Below are 12,175 nucleotides of genomic sequence, written 5' to 3'. Positions count from 1 at the left end.
AATTTCATAAATTCATTCTTTTTAATAGCTGAGTAGTACTCCATTGTGTAAATGTATCATTCTTAAAGAACTGCATAAGTTTGATCATTTAGATAAGCACCTATCACTCAATCTAAATGAAATGCTGTTTGAGACCAGTTCGTTTATCTACTAAGATTTTGCAAGTACATTTGAAATCACCTCACCACTATATTTTCTGTTGCCTCCACATAATAGATTATTTTCTAGCCCTCCCTTCAAAATGTTCTGTGACCCTGTTTCTTGTCTCCTAAATGGTGTCTCTGGGGATTTTCTTTTTTAAATGCATCCTTCTTTTATTCCTTACCTTTCCTAACCATCTTTTCTTCTTTGGAACTTACCAACTCTTCTAGACTACCTGGCTCAGTCACTACTAGAGATCCACTTCTCCATCATGAGAGTCACAGGCCTCTACCAACTCACCCCTGTACATCACACCCTTGTACACCACACCCCTGTGCCACCATACCCCAGTATCACCATACCAACTAGCCACCTGAACTTAGATCATCATGTAAATGTGGCAGATATTTTGCCAACAAAGCGTTCTCCTCTGCCCCTGGTTTTTATAATTCTCCTTCCTTCGGCTATTAAGTTGAAGTTATCACCACTATAAAACTGCATGTTGCTAAGTATACAGGGCTTTACACAGTTTCAAAATAAAGATTTTTTTAGTGGAATCTCTAGCTAACTGTTCAGAATAAGATATAAATTATGCTTGTATACCAATTCTTAGGACCTATTAAAACTTTCAAAAGACTATTTACCAACACATATGTATAAGCATTACTCCTAAATTTTGATACAAATAAGTATGAATCTGATCTGAGGAGCGTGATATGATAAACAATGACTTTTGAACACCAATCATAGGCTTTTAATACGACATTAAGGAATTCTAAATTCAAACTCTTTGACCCATGAAGTGTGCAGCAGAATAGGGTAGACATGGGAACAAATCTATTCTTTGTTTAAGTCCTGTGATGTAGGCACCTCAGCTAATTCTCCAGTCTTTTCTACTTCTCTAAGCTTGAATAGCGCCTCCCTCAGAGAGAAGGTTCTGGTGTATCACCACAAGCTCCTTCCCTCTAACTGATGACTGTGTTCAGGGCTCAGCCTTTATTATTCTTTGGCATCCTGAATGTGCAGACAAAGCTGCAATTTTCAATTGTATGGCTAAATATTCTTTGGGAGCTATTAGTCAGATTTGATGGTATCAGAGAGAAATTTCTTATCTGTTGTCTAGGAAGCCTAGTTGTTTAGAGGGAGTCCTAAGAGTGCCTGTGGGACAGGCCAAACTTCAAGGTTGAAAATGGAGGACAGGATTTAGCCCACAGGCTGTGAGGCAACCCAAAGCCTCACGCCTGCCTTTAGAAGCTGGCCCTCCAGCTATGGAAAAAGGCGATGTGAGATCCAGGCATGCCCTGGAAATGATTTGGTGTGAAGTCAGTCAAGAAACCTTAGAGCATTTTAAGAGGTTTCTGTTTCCTGTAAAACACCACACACACACACACACATACACACACACACACACACACACACACACACACACACACACAGACTTCTATACAGAGGGGTTTCTGTTACATATCTTCCTCCTCCTCCAGTGTGAACCAGTGTAAACTGCTTCTTCAGAAACTCAACATAATGGTAGAAAAACAAAACAGCTCTGACCCCTAGCTTTTCCTGTGAACTCAGGACGCTGCAGCTATAATCAACCTGAGATGGAACCATCTCCTACCGAGGTCCCTTTGGTACCTCAGAAACGTTACTTTTAGAAGAGTCTACAGTGACTTTTCCTTTGTGTCAAAGAAAAAGTTAAAAGAAAGGGTTCCTATGTCTCCCCAAATGGGCAAAAGAGGAATGGTTGTAGACTTTTACAAACATTTACTAATATAATTGAATAAAAAAAAAGAAATAACAAAAGGAGAGGCTATGAAAGCACCTTGGTATGGCAGAGAAGAGAGTTTATTGTAGATAAAAAGGAGACATAGGCAGAGGCAGGGACCTCTGGGAGAGTCCAGAGTGGATGTGACCATGCTGAGTTGGACCGTGTGAAGAGAGAGGAGAGGGGAGAGCAGCTGAGGACCAAGACGGGCAGCCTGGGCCAAGAGACTGGCCAAGAGAGTAGATGAGAAAGACCAGGTCACCAAAGTAGCTGGATTATATAAAGAAGGGCACCTGGTGGTAGGGCAGCCCAGCCCCTGGGCTAGAGAAGTTTAGGGTAGGGGGTGATGTATGCCAGCCAGAAGGGCCCTCCCTGTAGCAGGTAAAACTGAGGGATACAGGGAGAACCTTGCAACCAACAGTCTGTGTAGGAATGGGAGGGTCTGATACCCCACTACAACCACTACTACAGCAGGGTTTCTCCCAAAACTTTGAACAGCTGTGTGTCCAATTCCAAAGGTCTTAGTTACCCTTCCATGGAAAAACACTTTCAAGGATTTAGACGTAAGCTATTGTCAACAAGAGTAGTGGAGAACATTATAAAAACATTGTCCACCACTCAGAACTGCCATCCATGGCTGTCACCAAATAGATGACTGGGAACTGGCTGACTGAACCGGCCACTGGCCAGGCCACGCCATGTTCTCTGCTTCCATTGTGTCTTTTATTTAAGGATCGGGGCATCCCACACAGTGACATCATTGTTGCCGCTACTCATGCCATCTGCCGCTGCGCAGGGAAGCTAGTCATTCCCGAGTGTCTAGAAACACTTGGTTGAACTCCTGAAACTGATTTGCTAGATCAAAAGCTGCTCTGCTGCGGAATGCAATAAACTCCATCTGTCTGAGGTATTTCCAGCAATATTGTTCTTCTTAGGAGAACCAGGGTCCCATTATTCTCGAAAATGGTCTCTTACCCATAGTAAAATCCCCAGTGGGGTCTTTACTGCCTTACTGAGCAGTTGGCATCCCCTCTAGGAAGGATTCCTCTGGGGTTTTGTTTTGTTTATTTTTTTCTTCATTCATTCTTATGTCATTGTTTATGCATCTGATAAACTAGTGTGCAAACAGCTGTACTGTGGCAGCCCAGTGCTAAAGAAACCTCTCTATAGGATTTTATCAATGCCTTTATATTTTCTTTGTTAAATACAATGGCTGAAATGGTCCTTGGGAAAGATGGTTTTCTTAAGGTCAGCATGGAACTCAAGGAAACCCTCTCCCGGGGTCATTGCCTTCCCACTCTCAGAATGTTTCCTGGTGTGTACAGACACACACACACACACACACATCCTCAGCCTAGATGTAAAGGGCAGGCCCCTACCCCAGGCTTTCCTTCTGATGCACACACTTCTCTCACAGCTCTCTGCAAACCTCACATCTCAGCAAGGCGTTTCTCCTGGGCCCCTGTGAGGAGAAGCTCAGATCCGTTCCGGGCTCACATCCCACCACGTCTGCCCCACAGGAACTGACCTTGTAAGGACTCGGGCTGCTCTAGGAGCAATGAATCACCATTTTATTTTCTTAGGCCATATGTGAGTTCAATTGTTCGATGTAAATCATGCTCTCCCAGCTTCGGTTAGCAACAGGAGAGTCACAGGCTGCCACTCGCCCCTGGACGCCCTGTCTCCACACACACAGTATTTGCATTTAGAAATGCCGATGACGTTTTTGTGACTAACCTTTCCAGATCCCATGTTGCTGAGTATGGAGTACTGTTTATTTTGGCCAGAGCCCCACTCTACAGTCTTGACTTCCCATGCCAACCCAAGACAGAAACTCATAACTTACCAAAGAAAAGAAAGGCTCAGAAGGAGACTATAACTTGGGTCTGCTTACTCTGTTGCCCCAAACCACCCATTCCATGCCTCAGTACTTGCTTCTTTTCTTTGAGGAAGGAAGGAAGGAAGGAAGGAAGGAAGGAAGGAAGGAAGGAAGGAAGGAAGGAGAAAGAGAGAAAGAGAGAAAGAAAGAAAGAGAAAGAGAGAGAAAGAGAAAGAAAGAGGGAAGAAAGAAAGAGAGAGAGAGGGAGGGAGGGAGGGAGGGAGGGAGGGAGAGAGAGAGGAGAGAGAGAGAGAGAGAGAGAGAGAGAGAGAGAAAGAGAGGGAGAAAGAAAGAATTAATTCAATTCCACCTTCTTTGAAACCAAGGATGCAGTGCTTGTTTTGTTGGGTTTTTTTGTTTTGTTTTGTTTTAAAAAATAAAGTAATGACTGATGACATTTTCCATGCTTGGCATGTTGGAGGAGGGGCTGTCAGGAAAGGCGAGCCAGCACACTGACTTCTCTCTGCCTTTTATGCTAGCGGTTCACTTATTACCGATTCAAACCAATTCTTTCTGGCTTGGCTCCCATACCCCAAGTATTCTGAGTAGAAAGCAATGGAGGGATATAGCCACACTGTTGTAAACGCAGGACTTCATTCCCCCTTCCTACACAGATTCTCTGACTCAGGCCTGAGCCCTGGATGTACACAATGGGAAGTTATCGAAGGGTTCAGCTATTCATTCGGATTCCGATCCAGCAAGGGAAAACCTCATAATTTTGAAATAAATTTGTGTTTAACATATTTCTCTCTCTCTCTTTTCCTTCCTTGTGGCTGCATGCACAGGGGAGCAACAAAGTAAGTTCTCTGCCCTAGTGCGGCTCTTCTGTGTCTCCTGTCTCCCCAGCCCCTGCTCCTGCATGCCCAGCCCCTGCTTCTGCATGCTGTCTTGATTCTGTGCATCTTGGGATAGCCACCCTCTGCTGGCCATTCCAAGGAGTCTATGGGGCATGCAAATGTCAGGGGAAATGTGTGTGGATGGCCACAGTGGCTGCTCTGTTTTGGCCTTCTTGGAAGGGAAATAAGTTATATTTTCAGAGCTGGTTATGGGACATGTCAGAGGGGTCATGCAAAAGAAAAAGACCAACTCCGAGAGCAAAGGAATGGTAAGGATTTGTTACAGAAGGGTTCCCCAGACTGATGGAACTCAGTGTAGCTGAAGAATTGACCCCCAAATCAAAGCTTGCGCAGTTATAAAAACCCCAAACTGGAGCCTTAAAGGGCAGTATGGCAGGCTTTGTTGGCAAAACTGAACTCAATCCGTGCACTGGCTTTGAAGGGGCCTTAAAATGGAGGAGGAGGGTGGGGTCAACATTTGACTTGGCTCCTACATCCTTGATGAATTCCAGCTGTGTGGAAGCAGGAGAGTGTGGTGAGGTTGAGGGCAAGCTGAACTGTCTGTATAACGGGCAACACACATGAATGGTGCAAGCTGTTTTAATGTTCTCGTTACAACAGATAAATAAGAAAATGCTGCTTCGTGGCATTGCTCATTTGGTTAAATGTTCATGTAACTTTCCCAAAAGCTTCGTGCTACTTCCCATTTACTTAGAAATATAAGAGTCATATAGCTGGGGAAAGGAGTCTTGCATTAGGCAGGCTGGTTTTCTTTATTGTTGTTTGGGGGTTTCTTGTTGTGTTTTGTTTTTCCTTCTTGTAACAGTCATTTATCCTACCAGGTGGCCTGCTTAAAATGGGCCTTGGTGGATACAATAGGAATGGAAAGGAATCTGTTATATAAGATTTGGCCTGCATAGCATAGCAGCTGGAATTCATCAAGCTTGCTATTCATAAGCCATATGTATAGAATGTAAAACAAATGTGGGAAATATTTTGCAGTTTAATTTGGTGGAATGTGTTATTATGGAGTAAATTGACAGAGATGGCTGGTCCTAAAAAATGTGTCACTTCATAAATTTATACTCTGATATAGCTGCTCACAACCCAGGCAATGCTATTTAATAAAGTTAAAATAATGCCAGAAATGTACAAGGTCGGCATCTATGGCGAAGGAAGGAGGTGAACTTACATCATTTAGAGTGCACTTCTAAAGGAAAATAGCAGGTAACTTAAAAAATTAATTCAAGGCTTCGTCCACAAAGTGAAGGATGGTATTTCTAAATAATACAACAACTCTTCAGGACAAATATTTAGACAAAATGTGAAACTCATGTTTTAATTCTTATAGTATTTCAGTTCTTGAATTATAAGCATTTTACCCTGATCATTTGCACCACAGTAGATCTCTTGTCTGAAACTTCATGCATTGTATATGTTACTTGAAAACAAAACAGCCAACCATCCATCCAAGCAGCCATGCATGCCCTGGGTTAATTGTGGGTACACTGATAGGGAACCAGCTGCTGACATTTGGGGAGGTGCTACTCTGCTCATTAGGGGAACACCATGATTTGTTCCTTTTTCAAGAAGTTCATGGATGGCTTAAGTGTTTATAAAATCACACACACACACAGCTCATGAATGCTATAGTGGATACAGTTTGCTGGGTTTTTTTTTTTTCAACTCACTAGATGAAGGGAATGAGAAAATATAAACTATTGGGGCTGGAGTGGGGTAGTTCAGCCTTAAAATGCTTGCCTTGTGGGCACAAAGACCTGAGTTCAATCCTTAGCAGCTGTGTAAAAAGTTGGACATAGTGGTATGTTTGTAATTCCAGCACTAGGGACATAGAGACAGGCAGATCCCTGGGCTCTTTGGCCAGGAGCCTAGTTTACCTGTTGAGAAAAGGCCAATGAGAGGCTCTGTCTCAAAAACTAATATTGAGAGCACGTGAGGAATTACATCCAAAGTTGTCCTTTGACTTCCATGTGCTTACTTACTTATGCATGTATACATATACTCCTTACACACATACACACATGACCATACACATATGCACATGTGTAGTTCAATACCTACACACACTATACATGTATACATATACTCTCTACACACATACACACCTACCCATACACACATGTGTAGTTCAATACCTGCACACACACACACAACTCTCAAAAATTGTAAACTGTTGTTTATTAAACCTTTTGGAATAGGGCCGAAGTCCCTGCAGGACCTCAGAACCTCAGGGCCTCCACAGCCTGCCCTGTACATCATGAATATCTGGTATTGTAGTGCGGGAGAAGCTGGTTAAAAATAAGGCTCTCAAAAATACAAGTGCTCACTGCTTTGACTTGTAATTGAAGGGCGGAGACTTCAGTGGTATTGGTCTTTAATACCCCATGCCTTATTTTTTTAATTGCTTATACTCTGCATAAGTGATAGTTTGTGAAAAATACGCTAATACTTTTTAAATGTGGTCATACTCCTGACCAGAGACTCTGGCACAAGAGAGTCCCCTCGAATCAAAAGCGCCACATCTGTATGCTATTTTCCTGTAGCTTAGAATTTCAGTGTAAATGGAAAACACTGCAAGCCAAGCTGTGCTGTCTCCAGAGTATAGATCTGGCTTCTTTAGAAGGAGAATGTGAGATTCGTCTTTCCCCTTCTCATGTTGGAATGACTGCTCTGAGTTGTCCCTAAGGCAACATACCTGCCATATAGGAGAGCCAGCTGTAAAGTATGGCTCATTTCAGATTTGAGAAGGCTGAGTGTTTACTGAGTGCATGACATTTTAGCATTCGGGATGTTAACCAGATCCTAAGAAAGTAAACTCTGTTTAATTAACTCTCTTTATGAGCACAACGAACTCCTCTCTCTACACACAGCAAGTCTAGCACAAACCCACCTCCACGACCACATAGAATTGCCCCGCATGCCTACACAGAATCTCCACACATGCCCACATAGAATTCCCCCTCATGCCCACATAGAATCCCCCCTCATGCCCACATAAAATCCCCCCTCATGCCCACATAAAATCCCCCCTCATGCCCACATAGAACCCAGGGTATTTGGAACAACCCTGATGCTCATTTTCTCAGTGACAGATTTGCCTCATCCATCTTTAATTTATGCTTACAGTTTGGAGCTCATCCTCCATACGGTATCCATATGTAGTTCCTATTAGAGAAACACATAGAGCCTTACATTATGGGCATATGATAGAACAAAACAATAATACTTACATTCCTCATTGGATAGTTAGTGCTATTTCTCCTGGAAAATGTAGTATTTTCTCTTTATCAGAAACTCATAGTTACTTGGGGGAAAATCCTCTTTTGAATATTACTTATTTTTCCTTTAGAAAATATTCATCTCTGGCACTGTGATATTCTAAATTGCTCACAGTAGAGTCTTTCTCCCCCTTAGACAAGTTTCTCTTGACTACAGAAGTTCATGTCTTCATTAAGAAGGCCAGAATCCAGGCCATGCATCAGCATGGGGAATGTGGACAAATAGCAGGTAGTATGTGATAAAGGATGAAAGCGCTTGATTGGGGTTTGTTACACTTGTTTGTTTGTTTGTTGAATACAAATATCAACCAGAAATACCATCTGCAAACCTGAGGTCTTCAGGTAACAATTAATCTCCATGCTCAGTCCTAAAGAAAAGACATTTCATTTCCCTACATAATTTAGTTTCTCTCTGAAAGGACATTTCTAGAGATTTAGTAAACTTTAAATATTATTTCTTTATCAAAGAGTTTGGTTAAGTGTCTTTGTTACATTTAGAGAATTCAAGATAGAAAAAATTTAAATGTAAGAAATAAGACATTATAACAAATGGTGAGTGTTTTTTTTTTTTTTTTTTTTTCTTTTGGTTTTTCGAGACAGGGTTTCTCTGTATAGCCCTGGGTGTCCTGGAACTTACTCTGTAGACCAGGCTGGCCTCGAACTCAGAAATCTGCCTGCTTCTGCCTCCCAAGTGCTGGGATTAAAGGCATGTGTCACCACCGCCCGGCATGATTTTGTGCAAAAAATCAAATGGAAATGTAGAGAAATCTAGACCCAATATTAGTGCTTCTAAAAGTTTTACATTATAGAAAAAAGTTTATTGCCCTTTGAAAGAAAAACATTCACTTTGCTTTTATTTTAACTTCAGTCTTTTTAAATTAAAGGTGTCTTATACTTCCCCAGGAGGAGTATAGAACTGACTACATCTCATTTGAAAAGGAGAAATTGAATAATATATTTCAATATCAGAATTCTATGTTTGTAGTATCTGTATTGAGCTATAACACAGTGAAATGCAGTAATCTCCTACATACTAAAGAGCCTTGAGGTACAAGAAAAGGCAGGATGGAGAGTCCTATCCAAGGACCTGCTTTTTCCACCATTTAACAATACCTTGCCCAGCCATCCCTGGATGCTTTCAGCAAGGCTGATGGACTTGGCCACCTCCTGTCAATGGGGAAGGTAGTTATCCAACAGGTTTCCTATTTGGTGAAGCTCTGCTTTCTACTGATCATTTTTCATGATAGAATTCTCCAACTGAATGCCGCCAGGATTCATATTGAAGAGCACAGATATTGAAACCAAGCTGGTTCATTTTACCTTCTTATGTGAGACATTTAGCTCCTTGCCATTATTTCTACCACCAATGAGAGATCATTGGTAGTCACTGAAACTCCATCCTTGTGACCTAGAGGTGTCTTCTTGACAGTGTGTGTTATCTTTATTAGTTGATTGGAGGAGCCAAGAGGATGGCTGAAAGAACACTCTGAGCTGCTAAGAGAACACCTTCCTCCACTGAGGGTTTTTTTTTTTTTTCTAATTAATGTGTATAATTTTCCTAGTTTTCTGAGGAGCTTGGTAACATATTTCCTTGGGATTTCCAGAGAGCATGCATCCAGTTGACTAACTTTATACATAAGACAATAAGGATAGCATTAAACTTAAGGGAAGGGATGAAAACTCAGTGGCCTCTAAACGTTACTCCAGTTCCATGTGACTCTGAAAGCATCATCTCTCAAAGCGTCGCAGCACCACAACAACGTTTGGTTTTCCTATGGCAAAATGACTTTAGAAGAAAACTATAGATAACTAGAGTTTGAGTCTACCAACTTTGATCATAACCAGTTGGATCTCAGTCCAGTTGGGGATAGAACACTTTGAGATGTGATATAGATCTTTTTTTTTTTTTAATTATGTTCCTGAATGTTTTGATCTTGCCAAATAGACTCTAGAGTTACATAAGACTGGGCATTGTTGAAAAACTTAGACACTTAGACAACACCAGCTGCCATCCTCAGAAGTGCTTTTAGGTGGGATCTTTTGCTGGCTTGGGAGTCACCATCTGGGTCAGTCTGCTCGGTCATCAGGCTTCAGGGAAACTTTTTGTCTAAGAAAGAAGATAGTGGGAGATGGATAGGCTTCTGAAGGGTCAGTAGGTCATATTGTTGTGTTTTCATTTTCTCTGATGTGTTTGAGATAAAATGACTTCTCTCTAGTGAACAAGAACTCATGTTTCAGACATCAGAGCTATTTTGACGTGTTTTTCTCTCTTTGGTATGATTCATGGTAGTTTTTAAATGGGATGCTTAAACCCTTTCTCAAAACATAAAAGCATCTCATTTTTTCCTGGTAGCCACAGGGATTTAACAGGTCCCTAGGTGTGTTAGAGAAACACTGTGCCATTGAGATACACCTCCATCCAAAATGCAGTTCTTTACACCGATTTTAAAAGCATTTTATCATTAGCTATGATTTTGGAGCTGACACTGTGAAGAGAATTCTTTTTGAACTAAAAAATAAGCCTTTATATTTCTGGCTGATTTACCTTAGTGAGGTGATCAAATTATGCAGCAATCATACAGCACCACTATAGTAATCAGAGTTTAAGACCTTTCCCACTGTCTGTACTCATTCTCTGGATAAATAAATAAATAAATAAATGGGAGAGGTACAATTCATATAATAATTTTGATTTAAGATACATATAACCCAGTCCCTCATATCTTCGAATTCAGTTACCTATGACAACAGCAATCTAAAAATAGTAAGTAGAAGATTGTAGAAATAAATAATTTCCCTCTGTATAGCATGATAAAAACAGAGTAGCAGCACACTGTTCTGCCTGGTACATAAACCACTCCTTTATTCAATGTATCCACTGGATACATACATAGTGTATCCACATTATATATGATTACTTCCCATTAGTTACTTAGTAGCCATCCTGGCTTATCAGATTATCGGACATCTTATTGCAAAGTGTGTTCAAGTATGAGAACGATAATACCCCTAATTCTGGTATGCCAAAGAAAAGTTATAAGATGCTTCATTTACATAGAAGAAAGGTTGGTCTGGGAAGACAGCTCAGTTGGTAAGGTGCTTGCCACACAAGCACGGGATCTGAATTTGATCCCCAAAATCCAAAGAGAAAATCCAGGCATGGGTTTGTGTGTTGGTAATCCCAGTGTTAGGCAGGAGGCCAAAAGATTCCCTAAATCTTGCTCACCAACTAGCCTGACCCCCAGATGGTGAGTTTCAAGCCAGTGAAAGATCCTATCTCAAAAGGAGAACAGTATTTTTGAGGATGGCAGCTGATGTTGTCCTCTGGCCTCCATACACAAATGGGTGAGTGTGCCCACAGGCACACATGGACACAATTAGAGGCTGTGAGAGACCACCTCACCTGCACTTAACTTTTAGTAGGGTATTTTGTTATAGTTGGTCTATTCTCTCATTGGTGTGCTAATGAATCACTGTGTACACTTGATAATGTTTATCCTGGGTCTGTATGCAGTGGAGAATAAACACATACATAGGGTTTCATACTATCCAAACCCTGCATTTACTGAAACTCCTGAACAGTATCCTCTTTGGATAAGAGGAAACAATTCTAAGATTGTAAGATGCATAGATACTGTATATCTAATAAGCCACAGGATACTAGAGACAGCAGATGTTCTTTTAGCTTTTTTGAGACAGGGTTTCTCTGTGTAGCTCTGGCTGCCCTGGAACTTACTCTGTAGACTAGGCTGGCCTGGAACTCAGAGATCTGCCTGCCTCTGTTTCCTGAGTGCTGGGATTAAAGGTGTGCAACACTACCACCTGGCTCACAGAAGGTGTTTTTTAGAAACATTGTAGGTTCCATTCTAAACCACTACAAAAAACCCATACATCCCAATAAGGGGGGTTACACAAACATTTTGGCTTCCCAGTACATACAAAATTTACATCTATACTAGACCTAGAGTCTATTAAGTATATAATAGCATTCTATGTACACAGTGTATATACTGAGGCTCAATGACTCCACGGTTAGAGCACTTGATGTTTTATAGAGAACCAAAGATCAGTTCCCAAAAGCCCTTAGGAAGGAGCTCACAAGTCCAGTTCCAGTGGATCTGACCCCCACGATCACATGCAAGGCACATGGCACATAAGGACATGCAGGTACCCACACAGACATGCAAGCACCCACATATGCACATAAAATAAGTCATTTTTAATTAACTTAAAATTTTTAATTTTTAAATTTTTT

General features: G+C 41.3%; 1 protein-coding gene across 6 annotated transcripts in view; it reads left to right on the top strand.

Annotated features, from left to right (window-relative positions):
* The window catches only part of Dnm3 (dynamin 3), a 462,213-nt gene that overhangs the window by 374,943 nt on the left and 75,095 nt on the right, over nucleotides 1–12,175 (top strand). For 3 of the 6 annotated variants that reach the window (XM_029478097.1, XM_029478094.1, XM_029478101.1), the window contains one exon: nucleotides 4,571–4,582. The exons of the other annotated variants lie outside the window; for them this stretch is intronic. In XM_029478097.1, coding sequence (XP_029333957.1) covers nucleotides 4,571–4,582 — 12 coding nt within the window. The remainder of the gene's footprint in view (nucleotides 1–4,570; nucleotides 4,583–12,175) is intronic. 6 annotated transcript variants of the gene reach the window in all.

This window comes from Mus caroli, chromosome 1 (genome assembly GCF_900094665.2).
Source record: "Mus caroli chromosome 1, CAROLI_EIJ_v1.1, whole genome shotgun sequence".
NCBI classification, from domain to species: Eukaryota; Metazoa; Chordata; class Mammalia; order Rodentia; family Muridae; genus Mus; species Mus caroli.
Note: the sequence above shows the minus strand (reverse complement) of the source record. Positions and strands in the feature narration are given on the sequence as shown.